At 35.3% G+C, this 21,789-nt stretch overlaps 1 protein-coding gene across 2 annotated transcripts in view; it reads left to right on the forward strand.

Moving 5' to 3' along the window:
* FSTL5 (follistatin like 5) overlaps positions 1–13,074 on the forward strand; it is a 332,447-nt gene extending 319,373 nt beyond the window's left edge. For both annotated transcript variants that reach the window (XM_074822912.1, XM_074822913.1), the window contains one exon: positions 10,667–13,074. In XM_074822912.1, coding sequence (XP_074679013.1) covers positions 10,667–11,369 — 703 coding nt within the window. In that variant the 3' untranslated portion in view covers positions 11,370–13,074. The remainder of the gene's footprint in view (positions 1–10,666) is intronic.
* Positions 13,075–21,789: the final 8,715 nt, after the last annotated feature.

Below are 21,789 nucleotides of genomic sequence, written 5' to 3' on the forward strand. Positions count from 1 at the left end.
CATAGAAGAAACATGAGGGTTGAGATTCTCATAAATATTAATCAGGGATTAATGAACAGTGGGAGGCTTCTGCATATCAATCTATGTGAAAGGAAACTTTGCATTAAATACACCACCATCTATCTATAAATCATTTGGGGAAAGTGAAGGTACTCTCAAGTATCACTTGTTGTTTTCCAATAGCCTAATCATAAAAAAACAGGCTAACAGTACATAGGCGACAGACACAATTTCATCACATGATTATGAATGGCTCTATTTTTTTAATCCTTTTAGAAAACGAAGTCATTTTGAAAAGTTATAAGATTGTGGTAGATTTGGGGGTTGAGTTCATCTAGCCACAGAACATACAGTAGTAGTGCAGACTTCTTTACTCAGATTTAATAGCTTTGCTTTACTTTGAATGGAAAAAAAGAATTCAGAGAGTGAAAGCTCAGCCTATGCACTTGCTGATTTAGTTTACTGAGACCTCCAACAAAACTCTCTTACTAATATCAATTTTGTGAAATATCCCTATTAAACTGGGCCTATAGACACCACTGGAGGACAACATTTGTTACAGCTTTGGTAAATCATGCTCTTTTATTACATATGGCTTTTTTGGGTCCCCAAATACTAACCTGTGCAATCCAAAGCTGCCTTTAACCTTAGTGACTTGCCGTAGTGTTTTCTGACAAATTTGGTAAGTACTATTTTTTTATAGATGCTCTTGCCTCCTCATCAGAAAGATGAAGGCCAACCTGGCAATGAAAGCAGAGTTAATAATCTGACATTGGCAAGCTGAGAAGGTTCTTAATACCGAACAGAAGGGAAGTACAGACAGATTCACCTGGTGGTTAGAAGGCAGCAATTAGGTTATTGGACAGTGGGCCAAAATTTTTTTGCAACTGATCATTGCTATGTGCAAGCCAGTAACTGTTCTGAAGCAGGTGTTTGTGATCTATCACTATTCCTCCAACCTATTCAACCATGATCTTCTGCATTTAGATCAATAAACCTCAAAGGAATCACCATCCCATCTTTAGTACGTCTTTCTTCCCAAGTGAAATTATAGCTGTTATAGTTGTATAGTTGTAAAATTATACAAGCAATTCACAAACTTCCTGCATTTGGAGACCAGTGTGTTGTCAAGGGGAACATTTATTTTGAAGATATAAGTGTGTGTATGAAAGATCAGTAATTGTGAAAGTTATTAGTAACTCACATGTGAAATTCAAAATTAATTAAGAACAGAAACAGTGTAAGATTAATTTTTTAAAAACAGCTTTTTTCTATACAGCGGATGTAAAACTGGCATCTAAACCTCAGACCTGCAGAAAGACAGATTCCTCTTAATACTGCTTTTTTTCTTGTGTTTGTGTATGAGCTAAGGTATTGTGTCAAATTAATTTCATGAGATTTGAAATACTTGGCTGCTTCTTAAAATCTCCGCATCAAATGACTGAGTAGTATAAGATTAAAATCTACTGTACTTATGGAATTTTGATTGTATGGGCAAAACCAAAAAATTGATTTCATATAGTCACAGGCTAGAACAGACCATGAGAACATCTTGTCTGACTTTCTATATGTAGTATAGAATTTAAACATTTCAAATAGTCATCCAGAAATTCAGATACTGAATATCATATTTCTAAATCTACATCTACTTGGGCTTGGACAAATCTTCCAAAAAAGAGCATACTCTTTTCCTGGAGATTCCCACCAAAGAAAATTCATCATCTCTGTGCAAGGGTTTGTTGTCTGCATTGTTAGAAAAAAATATCTATTTCTAATTTAAATTTTTCTGTTTTCAGTCTGCCATCATTGTTATAATTTCTATGTGAAATTAAAGACAAAATTACTAAACAGTATGTTCTCTCCATTCAGGTATATATATGTTGTAAATAACTCATGTCTCAATTATATTTTTCATAAGCTAAATATATTGGACTCTCAAACTCTCACTTAAAATCACTGTCTCTCACTCTCAAATAATTTTCAGATTTTTCCTTGCCCCTAGTTTTTTAATATTCCTTTCTAGAAGGGCAGAAATAAATCAGCATAAAAGATTCATATATGTACCATCATACAACTCATGCGGGACAACCAGATGATCAGGCCCAGTCAGCATGGGTTTATGAAAGGCAGGTCCTGCTTGACAAACCTGATCTCCTTCTACAACAGAGCGACCTGCTTATTGGATGAGGGAAAGGCTGTGGATGTTGTCTACCTTGACTTTAGTAAGGCCTTTGACACCGTTTCCCACAGCATTCTCCTGGTGAAACTGGCTGCTTGAGGCTTGGATGATCGCACACTTTGCTGGGTAAAACACTGGCTGGATGGCCGGGCCCAAAGAGTTGTGGTGAACGGAGTTAAATCCAGTTGGCAGCCGGTCACGAGTGGTGTCCCCCAGGGCTCGGTTTTGGGGCCACTCCTGTTTAACATCTTTATTGATGATCTAGATGAGGGGATCGAGTGCACCCTCAGTAAGTTTGCAGATGACACCAAGTTGGGTGGGAGTGTTGATCTGCTCGAGGGTAGGGAGGCTCTGCAGAGAGACCTGGACAGGCTGGAGCGATGGGCTAAGGCCAACTGTAGGAGCTTCAATAAGGCCAAATGCCGGGTGCTGCACTTGGGCCACAACAACCCCCAGCAGCGCTACAGGCTTGGGGAGGAGTGGCTGGAGAGCTGCCAGTCAGAGAGGGACCTGGCAGTGTTGATTGACAGCCGGCTGAACATGAGCCAGCACTGTGCCCAGGTGGCCAAGAAGGCCAATGGTATCCTGGCTTGTATCAGAAATAGCGTGGCCAGCAGGGACAGGGAAGGGATCTTACCCCTGTACTCGGCACTGGTGAGGCCACACCTCGATTCCTGTGTTCAGTTTTGGGCCCCTCACTACAAAAAGGACATTGAATTACTCGAGCGTGTCCAAAGAAGGGTCTGGAGCACATGTCGTACGAGGAGCGGCTGAGGGAACTGGGGTTGTTTAGTCTGGAGAAGAGGAGGCTGAGGGGAGACCTCATCGCCCTCTACAGCTGTCTGAAAGGAGGTTGCAGAGAGCTGGGGATGAGCCTCTTTAACCAAGTAACAAGCGATAGGACAAGAGGTAGTGGCCTCAGGTTGCATCAGGGAAGGTTTAGACGAGATATTAGGAAGCATTTCTTTACAGAATGGGTTGTTAGGCGTTGGAATGGGCTGCCCAGGGCAGTGGTGGAGTCCCCATCCCTGGAGGTGTTTAAGAGTAGAGTCGACATAGCACTTAGGGATATGGAACTGTCAGTGCTAGGTTAATGATTGGACTAGATGATCTTCAAGGTCTTTTCCAGCCTAGACGATTCTGTGATTCTGTGATTCTTAATTTGGTCTCCCCAGTGTAGAATACAGATATGAAACTGTTGCATTATTCTTATTCACCTCTCTATATATTCCTTCAAGGACTGTACAAAGGCTTTTGTTTCTTTTTTTTTTTTTTTTTAACTCATTAGACTCAGATCTCATACTGACCTGCATGTCTGCTATGATCCTTAAATCCCTTCATTGTCACAACTTTTCAGGATATTTTTCTATATGCATGTCCTGCATCCCTCATTCACATGTAAAGTTGGTTGACTTTACACTTGGCTAGTTTGAATATGTTTTTCTTAAATGAGCAGCTTATTAATGCAATGACTTTCCTGTCATTATTTACAACCTTGGTGTCATGGACACATATTTACATCCAAATCACCTGTGAAAATTTTGTGAAGTATCAGAGCTGGTACCAAGCAGAAGCAAAACTTCCCTGCAAAATGTTGATTCTGCATTGACAACTATTTTTTATTGCAGAAAAATTATTTTTCCTTCAGGTATCAGTTTTTATTCCAAGAAAGGTATGCCCTCCTGGTATTCAGTTACCTTCAGCAAGGTTTTCTAATAAAAAAATTAAATTAGGTTTGTCTGACAAAGTTCATTTTTCCATAAAACCATGTTGACTGTATTATATTCACGTTTTTCTATAGTTGGTTCTCATATCGTCTATTTTATTATTTCCCTGGGATATGCATCAAGCTATTCAGCTTAGCTGAGATACCTGGCTTTATCTTATGAATATTTCAACAATCTTATTCTAGACTTTCCAAATTTTCCTGTTATTCTGAGATTTATTAAAATGTTAAGAGCTAGTCAACTCTCTTAAAATTATCAGGAACAAATTATCTAACCTGACAGATATATGTTCCTATAAAAATTCTGTTTATCATCTTCCTGAGTTGCTAGTGGCTTGGAAAATACTTCCTCATCCTTAAGGTAATGAAAATATAATTACTCATTCTTTGGTTATTTTTTTTATACCAGACATGGAATCCTTAGCTTTCTGTATCAGTTTTCTTCACTTTTCCTTTTTCCTTCTGTATCTTCCCTCCAGAACTTCCATTACTTTTTCCATCCCTATGCCTCTGCCTAGCAGTTCTCATAGACTAAGAATCCGTCACACAAACCTCACAGGCACATGAACAGACCTTTCTTTTGATTTGTTCGGCTTCTCAAAACCCCAGCCACACAGCTTTCACTGATACAGGCAGAAAAACAAATATATCAAATCCTTGCCAAATCCTTTTATGTGCAAGAAGATTGGCAGCTTTGAAACAGATTTTTTCCCCACTTCTTTTTCATCTGTATTATTGGTCTGTTAGGGTATTTACATCTCTGTCCAGTTTACTGAATGTTAATTGGGCACTGAAAAGTTACAGGCAATATGACAGGCTGAGAAAGAATTGTTTAAACAATAGTACTGATAAAATCCTATTAGTTCTAATAAATTACTTTTGGCAGCCATACTTCTGGTTCTGCGGAAGGGTAGGTCCTTCATGAAGGTTTACCAGTTTCCCACTTTGGATCTTCTCTCCCACCCAGATCCAGGGTTCTGTCTAATTTTAATACTCATAAATATTATTTTGACAAAGTGATTTCCTATATTCTTACTCAAAATAATATATTTTAGTTGTCTGTACTTGCTCCCATCTCTCTTTTTAGGACCTCAGTTGCAAAGGTAGCCTGTAGCATGATCAGTTAGAAACCATGCTGGGCCTTAGATAACCCAGACTTTGCCAACAGATCATTATATAGCCTTAGGCAAGTCATTCAGCTTCTTTCTTCACTTTCTGTAATATTTGTAAATTGCTTTGAAATCAGTAAGTAAAAACTGCTACTGAAATTCAATGTATTAATCTGCTCACATAGCTGATCTTTCAGTGTACTCAGCTCCAAAATCATTACCTCTAGGCTAACCTTACATCTGTGTCCGAAGTAGTGGGTTTTTAAGGTTTGAACTAGTAAACATTATAAAGCAAAAAGTCTTTAGCATGTTAACTTTACAAGAAAGTGGAATTACATTTTTCCAGGGCTAGAGAAATTGCTACTTAAAGGAAGGAAGAGAGGGCATATCTCACAAAGCTGTGTTTTCAAATTCAGAAATAAGCAGAACACAATGAATAGCATGGATAATTAAGTCTACAAAGTCGAGAAGATTTAAGAATGTGAAAATGAACAATCGCAGAAAAAAAATTCTATTAAACTGCCCCTTGCACACTTTAAAAGTAAGATACATTGTGAATGGGTATTCAGGTATAGAAGATTATCAGAATATATATGATTAGCTGCTGTAGCAGGAGACTATAAAAATCAAGTATCTTAATAGTTTCAGAGCAAGGGACAGTAGATCTCCTAAGTGCAACAAATACAGCATCAGGATAAGTTGGTTACAATCTTGAAGCCAGTTTCTTTAGTTTTCAATAAACTCAATTACAAAGCTGAACCTACTATTTAAATTGGAAGAGCAATCTATCCAAGATACTGTAAGCTTTTTACTTGTGCCTTTTGGACTGGGAACTAAATGTTACAAAGAGATACATAAAGCTGCACAAGAAACTAGACTGCTTTGGTAAGTTGTGGTTGAAATACTTGAGACATGATATGTTGTCAGCTGGTTTATCTTTTAAAATGTGTTTGCTTAGTCACTCTAGAATAAGGATGTGATTAACCCTGAAGGTTTGGAGTCCCTTGCTGTACACAAATATCCTTTTTTTAAATCTATGTGTGCTAGTGGGAAAGTTGATACCCACAATCTGCTCTGGCTCCTAAACTATTTCATTCATACCAACCAGATTAATCAACAGACACTATTTAACATTTAAATGATTCTGCAATAACTAAATTTATCCTAATGGCATGCATTGGAGAGTGCTTACGCAGCAGACCTCTTAGCTGGCAGAATTTAGGGGATTTGTCTGGCAGAAGGTACCACCAGCTAATGGATGGAGGACAAACCAATGGTAGCATCCTCCTCAGTGGGGAAAGCTGCTTGTCAAGTGTGAGTCTTTCCACAACTTCAACTGACATAACACTTAGGGAAGGTATGTAAGACTTTAACTTTAGAGAATATGTTCACTGTTTTGGTAATCAAGGGTTTTATGCAACCAAAGTTAACATGGGCTGAATGTACCTGTGGTTCAAAAACATATTATGCTGGGAATAATATTTAGGAAGCAAAGATTAATAACATATATATTTCTCTTGAAGTCAAATTACATTTGAATGCAAAAATATCACATAAATTGATCATTAACACTGCTTAATCAAGTACTCATAAGTAAGGCAGATTTCTTTGAATCAAACTGATTTAAATCCCTCATTTCAATCATGATTTAAATCAGCAAGTAAGAATTGCTGATTTAGATAATTGATGCTAATCTTGTTTTGCATTTTACTTCAGAAAGAAAAGGTCTTTTTCATCAGCTGGAATAATCTCTAAAATAAATAGATTTTCAAGCAGCACAAAGATTTCTTATTTTTGCTTGTCAGGTTGATATGTGATATATGAAAAAAAAATGTTTAAGGGTTTGTCCAGTTTAAAATATATTTATTTAGATTCTTAAATTTGGTTAGTGGTAGAAAATGGTTAAAAATTCATTACTTTTGTTTCAATTACTTGTGTTTTCTCTCAGTTGGGATAGAAACTAGAGTGCAACTCAAAATATACAGCAAAATTTTAAGTCTTTTTCTGTAGTTAAATAAAGGTACTATGAAATATGATGGACACACATATACAATAAAACATATAAAATGTGTTTGAATGCTAAATGACTGATTTATTATAGAAAAAAAAATTAAATGCATTTAATACAGTTTCTGAAAACAATAGGCCAAACTTTCAAAAGTATTTATACATGTAGTCATATAGATGGTGTCTGATGTGATTTTCAAAATCACATAATTGCTTTTGTTTATGTTTCTGTGTATCTGAAAATGTCACTTGGAAATAAGTCTGTGTTTTAAGTACCTACATAAGTTAAAAACAGCTTTGTGAGAGCCTTTTCCTTATCTTTTAAATAAGATTTCCTGTTTTTTCCCCATAACTTTATTTTCGGGTTGACATAGCACTTAGGGATATGGTGTAGTTGAGAACGGTCAGTGTTAGGTTAATGGTTGGACTAGGTGATCTTCAAGGTCTTTTCCAACCTAGATGATTCTGTGATTCTGTATTGGTATACTGAAAGAGAAAAATAATGTTTTCAAAGCCCTTACCAAACTCAAACAAAAAAAACTTTCTTAGTGTTCACTAGTGAAACTGAGGTCAAAAGCAAAAAATGTCTGCACTGTGTACTTACATTAAAATAGATTAAATAATACTGTAATAGCTGAAAATAAAGTATTTAATGTATTCAGTACCTGCCATCACATTGACCTAAAATTAGATATTTCCCTTGCCTTCATATACCTTTATCTCATTAACATAATGAAAATTGAGAAGGGTTCATGACCCTCATATTAATTTCTTAATTTATGTAAATGACATCATTAATTGATAGTAACTTTATCTTTTAATACAGATATTCATAAATTGAAATGTAATTTAAGTACATTTTTACTAAGAACAGAAATTTTTAAAATCATATTTGAATAGGAGACCTAAGTGAAAAATCCATTTTTCTTTGAAAATAATAATGTTTACCTATTTACCTCAAAAATTGAATAATTTTAGTATATTCCTAATATTCACCAATTTGTGTTATTGAATTCATCTTCCAAGAACTGTATAGGTTAGCTCACCTTTAAACAAATTTCTCCATTCTTAGATTAACTAGTGTAATTTTTGTCCCCCGTGTTACACTGTTCCACAATAATCACGTTCTTTTCATGTATCCAGTTTCTCCTTCTAAAAATACCCTAATCTCTCTTGCATGTACCAACTATTTTCTTGCACAGCAGTATGCCCACTTTTCTTCACGTTCCTTCTCTATGTTTTCTAACCTGCTACCTGTACAGGCTAAATCTAAGCCGTGGGTTGAATTCCTGCTGAGTTCACCCCATGCTTCCCTCTGCAGGAGCGTGTTTATCTTCCACTCAGCCACCAATCTACATCACATGAAACCCACCCCCCATTACAACCTCTGCTCCTCAGATGTGGCCAATGGATTCCAAAGCAGTAACACTGGAGTATAGCAGGGATGAAGAGAGAGCAGCCTGCATGCAATTACTTGAACCTAATTGTATTAGAAATAGGGCTGAAGATTGATTATACACAATAAACTTGACAGGTCAACAAGTTTGGCTGCATTAACTCGTACCGTAACTTTCTGTATTTTTTTGTTGTTTTTACATTTTCTAATTTTTTAGTGCTTGATTTAGCAATCTAGATATTTCAGTTTTGGTTTTCATTTGATATTAATGAAACCAACAGTGATGACAATGTCCAGCCCTTAGTCAGTTCTCATCCAGAAAAGTCCTTTTAAGGTGCACTGGTGTTTTACAGGAGTAAAGATTAAGTAGCAGATATGTCATAAGTAGCTGTCCAGAATTTTGTGAAAACTCCTGGACAGTTCACTGATTGTTGCTTTACATTGAAGGCTGTTATGTAAAAGACAATCAGTAAGCTAATTCTGTTGTCCTTTTGTAACCACTGCTAATGTGTGTAATGTTGGTTATTTAACACTGAGGTATACCATAAACATTTGAAATATCAGAATGTTGCTTGCTATTTAACTTCTTTATTACAGGATGATTCCGTACCTAATACAGTACAAGTTTGTTTCTCATGAGCAAAAACTGCTCACTACATAATAACAGAATCAAGAGTCAATTACTTTATGCCTGCCCAAAAAGATTAAGAAAAGGATAGTATTAGATGGCCAAAACAACTAAAAATCAAATTCTGCCTGATGATCCTAGTCTTCCTCTAGGACAGAACAGACCTTGTGAATAGAAAAGTAGCAGTAATCATCAGTTATCTTGACATAACTTTCGTGAAGTCTCGCTCACCCTTTTTCTAACCAAGACAATTTAATTCAGATCACATCTATTTATTATTGGATGAATAATCAAAGGCAAAAATGATCTCATAATCAACAGAACTTGTAATCGTGGGCAGTCTGATTCACACTGGCCTTCTTTGGGTGGGAGGTGGATCACATGAAATCCAGAGGTCCCTTCCAATCAAAATCATTCTGTGATCCTGTGATACTGAAACAGTATACAAGGATTTTAGAAGGTGGGGCTAAAATTAAAAATGTTCTTGTATCAGTTCAGTAGGAAGTGCAAATATAATTCACCCTGTCTTATGTCAGAACAACTGACTGAATAATGTCCTGAAACCTTTGTGCCTGTTTCTTTGGTGGTCCACTGATTAGTAAATATATCAGGATTGCAAAGTATAGTGTGAAAATTTTGTGCTATTGTCAACTCAATGGTTGGAATATTCTGTCTGTCATACTGCTTTAAATCAACAGGATGTGAAAGGTATTTTTAGATTATGTATCAGCATGCAGCTTCATTCTTATGATCAAAGATTCAGAGGAAAATGTTATAAGAAATGTGCCAAAGGAAAACAGCTGTTTGGGAAAAGTGCTGTGAAAGCTACTTAGATTATAAGCAAAACTAATACACTTTCACATGACTCCATAATACTTAGAGTGGTGGGTTTTGCATATATATAGTCAAATGATAGTTCAGTCAGAACTTATATGTTAACATTAGAGAATAGTCATATAGTTTATATTTAAAATGTTATAAACATTCAGCTCTAGGATTTTAAAGTTTAACCATATTATTCATGTTCAGTGAAAATTCCTTGCTGTATGGAAAAGCATAAAGGGTCATTTAAATTGTAAGAAATATGGGGCTTAGACAGTCGGGAGGCATATACCTAAATCCTTTTATGATATTCATTTCTACTGAATTAAAATGAGAAAGATTCAGATAATTATCTGAATAACAATGAGTGCTGGGTTAAGTTGATGTTCCCAAGAAAGTCGAAGAACTATATGAAGTGAATTAAAATATGTGGGATGTACTATCTATTGATATTTAATCTTTTTCTCCTTCCTGGCTTTTGTAAAAGTTATAACTGAATAGATATGCTCAGAGTAATGTTTACCTTTTCCCCTATGTCAGAAGGAAAAAAATATTTTTCCTATTAATCAGATAAATGGTTTTTAGACATTTTATGGATGCACTCTAAATTACAATTACAAGAACACTAAAAATTAAATATTATAAACTGCTTAATATCTGAAACATCTGAAGCTGAGATATATAGCAATACTCTGCTGCACATATTAACTGATCTACTTTGTATATAATGGCTTTCCCCGTTTGTACAGAATGCACACAGTAGCTCTGACTTTCTTTGATTTTGTGCTTTTCCTTCCAGGTTTGGATTTATTCTTCATAAGGATGAGCCTGTGCTTCAGAAAATTGATCTAGAAACTATGTCGTACATCAAGACAATTAGTTTAAAGGATTATAATTGTGTTCCTCAGTCACTGGCTTATACACATCTTGGAGGATATTTTTTTATCTGCTGTAAGCCTGATACCACTGGGGCTGTCCTACCACAGCTTATAGTAGATAGTGTTACTGATTCTGTGATTGGATACAATGGCGACGTAACAGGCACACCACATATCTCTCCAGATGGACACTACCTTGTCAGCATTGATGATGCAAAAGGTCTCATGAGGATCCAGTCCATAACAATGAGAGGAGAAATACAGAATGCATTTGACATTCACACTAATTTGCACATATCTGATGTAGCTTTTCAGCCATCATTCACTGAAGCTCATCAATACAACGTCTACTGCAGCTCCAGCACACAAACTGATGTTCTTTTCATGGAGCTCTCCTCTGGTAAGGTTAAGATGGTGAAGAGTCTGAAGGAGCCTGTCAAGGCAGGCGAATGGCCTTGGAACAGTAAGAACCGTCTTATAAAAGACAGTGGCCTTTTTGGTCAGTATCTCATGACCCCTTCCAAGGAATCTCTGTTTATCCTGGACGGACGTCTCAATAAGTTAAATTGTGAAATCACTGAAGTTGAGAGAGGCAACACAGTAATTTGGGTTGGAGAAGCATAAGGATCTGTGTTAGATATTTACTGAATTAGTAGTTTTACTGTACATTGCACTTAAATTACACCATTCCTCAAATTTACACAATTTTAATTTTAAATTGTTAGACCCTTCTATACCTGTTATTTCTTTGACTTGAACACAATTTGATTCAGCTTCCACATAAAAGTTACTAAAACAATGGCTATTTAATAATGGTACTCATTAATTATCAGATGATATTGTGTTTGACTGAAATGACTAAATATTGAAATTGATGATAAATATCATACATTATTTTAAAGGAAGTAGGAAAAAAACCCACAAAAAGCTTCAGGGAATTTAATATGATACTTTGCATTTCTAAATGGAAGATCTAAATATGATTCAAATTTTCGTTTGATTTGCTTCAGACACAAAATAAGAGCTATTGTACAACCTTTGACTAAAACGTTATGTCCTGTTCTGTCCAGTCCACTGTTTAATCTTTTTGTGCCTTGAAGCGAAAGTCTCACATGAAAGGTAAAGCATAGAAATTGTATAATTCATTCCCACTGTGGCTACAGGATTGCTTGTCATTGGAAACAAACTTTTGGTATCAAATTTCTAGTCTCAAATTGTGGAACATACATGGAGAGAAAAAAAGGAGAAATTATATTTGCAGTGTTTTCTGATCACTGCGATTTGAGGAGTTTATTTTTATGGCAAGTCTTAGTTGAGAGAGTTGCTTGCAGAAGCTTAACCTTTTTTTAGAAAGAAATAGATATTAGGTTTTTCAGCTATCACAGGGTTTCATCAGCAAGGCGTTTCAGTTCTACTAAAGAGAAATATTGCACTTATCCTTTCAGAGTAAACCACATTCTAAAAAACTGACATCACAAAGCTTCACTTATATCATTGAGGAAACTGTTATTTGAAACAAACAAAATGCATTTTAAGACACTGAAAATGCAAAGAACTGAAGTCTACAACCAGTAGATAACATTTTTGCTTATGCATTGTACCATTAATCCATATTTGTTAAATCATTTGGTTAGTTCAATAGATTTTCTATTCCATGCATCCAATTGGATTAGTGCAAAAACCAAACAAGAATCTTTGTATTTTTTATAGTTTGTTTACTTAGAATTCTAATATTAACAATGGTTAAACATGTAAATGGGAAAAATAAGATTCCCGGAAATAGAATAACAAGTCAGTAGGATCAGAAAGCCAGCAGTAAACAACTATCCAGACTTAGAGCAATGACTTAAAAGTTTGGGAGTATTTTTATTTTTATTATGTTTTTGCTAAAGAATGCTTATAAACTCTTAAACTGACCTCCATTTAATGAAGGCAATCAGAAAAAAATATCCTTTTTTAAACAAAATTTTATTGCAATTTAGATTGTGTAAAATTGCTTAGAAATCTGGAATTTTCTAGCGTTGTAATCTTGTGTGCATTTAGCATCCTGCCCTGTGTGGTACAGTAGATCTCTCTTTAGCTTGAGCAAACCTCCTGGTAGGTAGATTTAACTAAGATAAGACTCTCCTTACGTTTCTAGCTACTGAATCTGTTTTCCTTTTTAACAACTTTTCTCCATTGTGAACAAACAAGAATCATGTAAACTGTCTGTTACTTATTTGCAGTAGTCTGTCTCATGCATTTTTCTTCTGTAACTTACACCACGTGAATGTTCTGTATGTAGAAAATGCTTGACAAAAGGAGAATAAACCCCATAAATTTTAAACAATCGTGACTGGTGAATGCTCCAATGTAGCCACATTGAAGTGGCATCTAACACAGACTTTATTTAAAAGCAGGGTAGGAGGAAGTTTATCTGCTTATTATTTTTATATATATTGTTATTTTATTATTATGCTTATTATTTTATATATATAATATATATTTATATATTTTATAGAAATAAATAAGTATATTTATATATATAAAATAATATACAGTATGGAAAGAAAACTTTTTAGAAGAGCTTAACTAACTGGAAAAGTTTCCTTTGGCTGCTACAAATTAAAGCTCATCTCTTCACCAACTAGACACAGAGTAAATAGACTATAGACAGATGTCTATTCTCATGCCTAGCCTCTGGAGCCAAAAACCTCTAGTCTAGAAGCTATACAAACATATAAACCCATATAAACCCAAACCGAGAAGCATGCACACCAGTAGCACAGCTAAACAATTCCCTGTCCGGTCTGCTCAGTGTAGGTGGATTGTACACTTGCTTTGCCCTCTCCCTGCCTAACCATTAACATTAAAGATAAGAATTTAATCCCATGACAATAGTGAGATTCCCTTGACAACGAAAGCTGTCCTGTGTTGTGCATGATCTCTTAAAATCTCTATCAAAGTCCAAGTCGGTTGTCAGTTTTGGCAGCATCTTATTCTTTTGTATTAGCAACATCTGGCAATTGGAGAAGCTTTAAAACTTGAATAAATTATGTTGCTCATTATATGAAACAGGAAGCCAAAATCTCTACTAATAAACAACAGATTTGACTGCCAATAATATCACAGTAATTTGTATAGTGTAGAAACTGTCCCAACCAGTTTAGAATTCTTGTTTTAAACCAATTTCTCTATTCCCACCCTAAGAATGTCTCTAACTCTAGCTAAAGCAGTTTGGTAAAGGACTATGCCAATTTTCTGTATTGTGTTTAGCTAGTCCAGTGTAATGGCTCTAAGACCATGATTTGTTTCTTTTCCTTTGTTAAGGAATTGAAACAGATTTCTGGTGTCCAGTTGTTTGATTCCATTGAATAAATGAAAAATAAAACACTGTCTTCAGTATTTCAAATTTCCCTTAATACAAACCCAGATGTAACAACAGTTGATTTTGAATCCTATTGGAAGCAGTGGCAATGCATTATTATTATTTCACAAGCTGCTACAAACTTTCAAGATTTAGGATTTTCTTATGAAAATACATTAGAGAAAAGTAATGGAAGATAATGGAAATGCAATAGAAGCCAAATGTACATGACCAAATTCTGTTACAGCTGAAAGATTCCATTATGTTCCTGTACACTAATGAATTTGAGAAGCATGTGTGAGGACAAGGCAGAGTGGTCTTCATCAGGGATTACGATGATAGAGGTGCCTTTGCTAAGGTGTTGAAAAAATATATCATTTATGAGGCACAGAGAAAAGGCTCTGTCAATCTTATTTTAAGAGTCATCAAAGAAAAGAAAAAATGGTGCCAAAGTAAAAAAAATGATACTTTTCCCTTCAGTTTGGCAGTAGACATTTTTAATAGTCTGTTCCTGAAGGTATCTTTTAAACTACTATTCCATACTGATAAACAGCTAGTTATTTGCTACACTACTGCATGTACATCAATCAATACTTAGGGGGAATTAAAAACAGGGGTTTTTTTGAAAGTTTCTCTTTTATAAACTGGCAGGTATTTTTATTTTAAAATATGATCTTGTAATTTTTAACTTTTTGCATGTGGTCCAGAGTATCATCATCTGTCTTCATTTATATACTTTCTGACTGCTTGGTTTATATCAAATTGTGAGAGACTGCTAGTTAAGCATCTGTATAAATAGGTAAACTGAGCTCAGAACAACCCATTAAGTGCATTTAATTATATTTCCCATAAATTATTTCAAACATCTAGACATATGGTGCCAAAAAGTTCATAAGTCCAAAAATGTCTTTGAAAATGCATAAGAAATATATCTTGTATAACCATGTCTTTAAAAACTTCAATGGAAAAAATGATGAAACAAGTTTCAAAGAACTCTACATATTTTTGTAAGTTATATCAATGAGGTTAAAAGAGTTTTTGTTGAGCCTCCTGCTCGTACCATATCATTAAGTAAAGCTGTCTGTTAAATATTGGTTAAAGGGCATCTGAACATTTAAGACTATTATAGTATTATTTAGATTTTAAATAGGGACACTTCATCAGCAGTTTCAACTTCTTTCAATTAATAGAATCTTCTGAGCTTGAATATGGTATTTCTTCATGTTACTGAACAGCTGTTTTGTTACATGGAGGTAGTGTCTGCATTTCAGTTAGGAATGAAATATTTCCCAATGTGGATTACAAGATAACAGACTTGCAAATTATAAATGTTGTATGAATAAAAGAAGATAGTTATTACATCATTTTGCCTACTTACCACAAGATACTCAGTTTGATTTCAACAGAAAGCTCATCAGCTTAATTGGGACACTTGTTTTTACCTAGCAAAAGACCAGTAACAGGATACTTTGCAGGATATTTTGTAAATAAATTGATAGGTCTCAATTCTAAAAAAAAAAAAAAATACAATTACCAGTCATCTGTACTCATTTTTTCCACTTTTGATGGTATTTTGAAGTGAACACCTGTAATGCATTTCAAGAGCTTCTGGAAGAATGAATCAATTAGTTGTTACAAGAACATGCCTAGTGTATATTATAAAAATTCAAAACCTCATTAACTAACATTTTCACTTATTATCCTTATTCTGCCAATCATTCTCTCAAACAACCTTAGGCAATACCAATACAGATGGATAAACTTTGTAAAATATTTTATAGGTCAACAGATTCTGATTTTGTCTGATTTGACTTTATTGTGCAAATGTGTAGATTTGAACCAGGCTACTGTGTATCCTGGACAAGAGCTCTCACCACTGGATAGAGTACAAAAAAGGAGGAAGCCTTCGCTCGCTCTTCCTGCATCTACATTTTAAAAGAAAAGAAAGGCCACATCTTCAAAGGTTAGATGGCTGTTTTCAGCTTTTTGAACTCAGATCCAAAACATCCAGCAGTTCTCAGTAGCAAACTGAAGTCATAGAGGTGTCCTATACCAGTGTTAGTTCCATTAGCTACCTCTAGACCATCTTTTTCATCCTCTGCTTCTCCACGCTCTAATTTGGAGGTACCCAACATTTTCCATTGACATAGAGGACTCCTTAAAATAAGCTCAAGAAAGCCACTCAGCAGCAATACCTAATCCTAAAGTACTTCTGACTCCAAATTAGCTCTAAATACTCAAGCAACATGTATCAGCCAGTAACAATGTGACCTGACAGTATGTTGTTTCTGCCAATTTCAGAGCTTCACTGAAGGAAATAAGACCAGGATAAAGGTTATTATGGATGAAGAGAAAATTTTAAAAAAGCCAGCACCAAAACCTTTCTTGCTTGCACAAGTAACCAGAAAAATGCTCAAAACAGGGATCAATATGCAAAGAATAAGTTTGTTTCCTTTAAAACATCTTTGCAAAATATTAGACTTTATAGGACTGTTATCACAAACTTATTTTCCACATTTATTTATAAAATCCTCCAAAACTTTTCTAGGTTCTGTGTTAAAACAATGAAGGTTTCTAGCATAAATTTATTAATGACTATGGTATTTCTTGTGATATAATTTTTGCATTCCATAATTTTACTGCTTCTTTGATAATATTTTCCAGACTCTATGTGTAAACAATTGTCACAACTTCTCACCATTTTTTTTGGTGAAAATAGACAAATACTTGATTGCCATGGTTGTTTTCATAGCTGTTACAGTTGAAGTTCAGCTTTCTTGAATACAGATGGCCTGACTGAAAGCATTAATCTGAATGAGGGGAAGAGCTAGAACCTCAGCTTCCATATTTTGCTGGCAGCCCTATGAGAAGAGCTGAGATAAAGGGACTTTTTCAGCCTGAAGAGAAAATATTTTCAGGGAGGCCTAATAACAGCCTGCTAGTACCTATGGGGAGCTTAAAAAAAGGTGGAGCTAGATTCTTCACAGCTGTGTGTAGCAGGAGGAAAAGACACAACAGGATAAATTTAACCAAGAGTTTCAGAGTGGATATAAGGAAAAGCTGTGAGGATGGCCAAGTGTGGGAGTGGGTTGCTTGGAAAGGATGTGCAGACTCCATCCTTGGAGGTTTTCAACACCTGGCTGGGTTATGCTTGTCTGACCTTTAGCTGGACTGGCTTTGAGCAGGGTGTTGCGCCAGAGATCTGCCAAGATCCCATCAAAACTCTGAATTATCCTGTGATTCTATGATTATGGCTTAGGGATGGAAACAATAGCAATGTTAATTTGTTTCAGTTGTTCAGGTTTCTGACTGAGCTTGTGCAGCAGGTATTTAAATGCACATTTGCAAATTAAAAACCCAAGTGTTAAGGTTGGACTAAAATATGTCTTAAGCAAAACACAAAAAGTAATGTTTTGTCACTTGAAATCCTTAGTGCCGGACATCTCATCTTTAACCAAGGGTATTGTCATTTTGAAATCTGGAATACATTTCTTGGCTTCTAGGAAATCCTAAACTGATAACAGAACTTGCACAGGGTGCAATATGTGAAGGTAAGTGTTCCTTTCTAAGTATCTGAAGAACAGCTATAACAGAGGAAAGGGGGACTTGAGAACAACATTGTAGATAAGGTCTCTTAACCTGCTGAGAACAGCATATGTCTAAATGTGAACATAGCCACTTAAGTGTATCCTTGGTCACCTTTTCAAGTAAAACTGTTCTGGGCATTTTGTTGAGACCTAATAGGTACATTTATAATATGGTTCAGTAGTGAAATAAAAGATTTGTTAACTTGCTAAGCAATTTGAGATAGAAGAGCTCAGGTTGTATCTCTAGTCATCTCTCCAAAAGAAACACCTGGATGTGGAGAAAGTCCTGTTCACCTCTCAACAGTTTGTATTTTGCATTTTGGTTTTCATTGTAAGCAGATTCTGAAGAAACTTACTGATGACTTTTGTTCTGAGGTTAGCAACAAAAATGTAGAACATATAGGAAATAAAAAAAGACATATATAAATATTAATTCATACTTATGCATCATTACAGCTGAATAAGTATGAATTAAATTCTCTGTGAATACAGTTGTTGTGATGGGGAAAAGCATAGGCTTAACTCTGCATCTCAAAAATCCTGATTTCAGGCAAATTCAGAAAAAAACAAGTCAGAACATAGTAAATGAGAGAGAGGCAAAAGTGATTCAGAACATGAATATCTACTAGAGAGATGTGAGATGGAGTCCAGCAGTCAAGACCCTTACATTTATACTATATTGACAGTGTTTCACTGTGACTGACCCCCCCACAATGAAGGAAGACTTAGAGGAGAAGGGCAAAAATAATGAGCTCAGGGAAGAATGTAAAGAATGACCACCAATTATTGTAAAGAAAGCTGCACTTTTAGGGGGACTGGAGAGTAACCTTTGTTTCAGATATACAGCTATACCAGTGAGTCATCAGGTTGTATAAACAGCCTTCCCTGAAATAATTAGTGGAGAGTAATGTCCTTCTGAGCTAGCCAGAGCAGCATGGGGAGAGAAAGTGTATATGTGGCTCAGCCTAACATTAAGTTTAAAAACTGTCCAGCTAACAAAATGAACTTTGAAGAGAACAGTGGGCTTGACCTGGCTTCAACCCCTGTATTCCTTCCCAGTGACTGGGTACACCCAGCATCATGATGATGAGCATGCAAAGACTGTTAATGGGAATTATGTTTGCATGGTGATTTGACTGTATACTGCAATAGCTATATTGTACTTGTGTTGTGATTTCAATATACTGTTGTATCACTCTACTGAATCAAAATCCTATTCAACAACAATTATATCAAATAAGTAAATATGATATTAAACTTTAAACTCTCCTTTTATGAAATATCTAAAAGAACCTTGTCAGAGGGTATTAGACTCTGACATTCAAATGCTACCACTCCATTTTATATAATACTGTACTTGCAGTACTTCATGGGATCACAGTAAGGATGACATTTGGAAGAAATGAGCAAACTTTTAGTTATGCTGGTATCAGTTCTTTCATAGTGAGCATCACATTACACAGAACACAGTAAAGGCAACAAAGACAATGTGATGAGCTATTTCATTCTTATATTGGGGAAGGAAGAGATTATGATGAGTCTGTAATCTAAGAGTTAAGATGGTGTCTAATAACTGCAAGGCAGAGATGTTTACATTCCTTGACATAGGTAATTGAAATCAACTTCCAGACTGTCTGACATTTTGTTGTTGTTTTGTTTTTTTTTTTTTAAATAGTAAAATGGAAAGTCTTCAGAGAAAGTACTGACAAGACTATGTGTTCAGAACAAAAATCTATTGGCATCAGTTTTATAAAAATTCATAACCAGGAGTTAAAAATATATATTTCACTTGAAACTTTCCTATTTGTCACCTCTTAATGGGTTAAGTGCCCTGTTTGGTGTGCCACTACTTTAAAAATGATTTTAAACTATCTTCAGTGAGCTATCTTTCACAAATTATGACAAATTCAGTTACTGGTAAAGGACTGAAAGATACTGAAATTGCCTTTTTCTATTTAGAAGTAATGCATGAAAAATTGCTTCTTCTAGCTTATAAATATTAAAATTGATCTTTTTTTAATCTAGTAGATGAAAAAATAGCTTCTTGTTTTTAGTCATGATGTTAATGTTCTTATTTTTAATGTTCCTGAGGTAAGGTGTCCTTTATCTTTCCACGGTGATGGACAATAGTTGTCTCATTTTGCAATACTTCTTTCTATATTTTTCTCTAGTAATGAAAACTTAAGTATGTGCTCTGCTTTTAATTAAATGTGTATTAAACCTATGGCAAAAAAATAATGTATTTGCCTGACAATGTTTTTCAGTGCTTTCCATTTATGTGTTTCAAGAGAAAAAACAAACTGCAATTCACCTTTCCCCAGCAACTCCCTGGAGTCTTTCACAAGAAGATTCCCTTCCCCCAGCTGGCCCTCTACATGTTTTCACTCATGAACAAAATTTATTGCAGTTTTCATCATATTATAATAATGAAAGATATTATTTTAGTTCTGTGAAATTATGTCACAAGTTTAAAAAAAGGATTTCCCTCACCCCAGCTTCCTGTGCAAGGTGTGTAATACAAATTATTAATGCGAACACTCTCTTTAAGAGATAATATAAACTGTAAACAGAATTATAAAAACACAAAAGGAATAATCAGCATTATTTTTTCATCTCAGTAGACCTATGCTAAATCACTGTTAATGATGCAACCATACACTGTGAGCAAGTAGAAACAACAACATATTTATATTGAAGAATGCATAAAGAAAAATTATTGTATAAATAAGAAGGGAAGAGGAGTTACATCTCCAAGTTATTGCAAAATTAGCTTTGAAGTGTCTTAATTAAAATTGTAAATAAATAGCCATTTACTCTGATTACTTCGAAGATTTACAGATATACTTGCAAACTGTACTTGGATGTTCTTTCCAAATAGAAAGTTTCTTCCAATACTTTGAGAGCAGAACTACCAAATTCACACTGTTCAGGCTGGACTGTCAGACCTCCATATCCTCTCCTCCACTGTTTGGTGGCTTCTGGCTCCTTTGTATTTCCAGTTAAGTGAACTTCTGGGGTGGCATTTCAGCAATCTTGTCCTCTTTTTTTTCCTGTAAGCTTAAATACAACATTCAGCACTGCTATGGTAGCAAGTGAACCTCTTTCCCACTAGATCAGCATGACCATTCTGGTTATATCTGATGCCCAAAGCAAGTTTGGCTGAAATGACTTATCGTTTTCTCTCAAATCATATTAAATTTCCACAAAATACTTACTTTACTTTGCTTGCTTTGTTAAGCTGCATTTACCTTGTCTAACCTCAGTCTTGTGACAAAGAGAGGTTTTCCTACTTCTGTCTTTTTTAAAAACCCAAATAAGACATCTTTCATTCAGTTCACTAAAGGAAGGTGGTGGCCTCATTTTTTGCATCTCTTTGTTTACTCTGGAGGAGAAAGGGTATCTTCCAGAACAAGTCTTATATAGCCGGTAGCAGCAGTACTTTGTGTGTACTAAGGAGGAAAGCCATGAAAGAGAGACATCACTGCATTAGTCAAGATCTGTATAGCAGGAAACAAAAGCAATAAGCAGTGCAGTACTTTCACCCTGTGTTTACCTCCTGCTATTTCACATGCTGGGGATGCCGACAATTACAGGGAGATAATGGATGTTGTTCGGTGAAGTTTGACTGTGGCTGGGAGCAATCAGGTGGAATACTAACTTCAGTTCAGCACAGGAAACCAGTGTTTCTGGACTCAATAAGTGGTGAAGACAAACATTGGTTCCAGATTTCAAACCAAACATCGCACACAACCCTCCAAAACACGGGGTCTAACAGAATTCCAATCAATGCCAGGGCAGTGCTGTCTTGGGCCGAGGAAATTTTCTCAGAAGAGCTAAAAGTCCTTAAGGTTGCTTTACTTTTTCATTATTATTATTATATTTTCCATTATCACTTTTATAATTAATATTGGTTTTGGCACCCATATCCTATTGTTCTGTAACAGAAATGTTGCTACTTTTATCATCTTGGCTATATGCCAACAGAAGAAATGACTGTGCCCCTATTTTTCATGCTTTACCTTATTCTGTGTACTGACATAAGTAATTATGGATAAGACACAGTAAAGCTGTGATGGTCTAAGGGTAGAAGCAAGGTCTCCTAGGAGGGCAT

Source organism: Strix aluco, chromosome 4, assembly GCF_031877795.1.
Source record: "Strix aluco isolate bStrAlu1 chromosome 4, bStrAlu1.hap1, whole genome shotgun sequence".
NCBI classification, from domain to species: domain Eukaryota; kingdom Metazoa; phylum Chordata; class Aves; order Strigiformes; family Strigidae; genus Strix; species Strix aluco.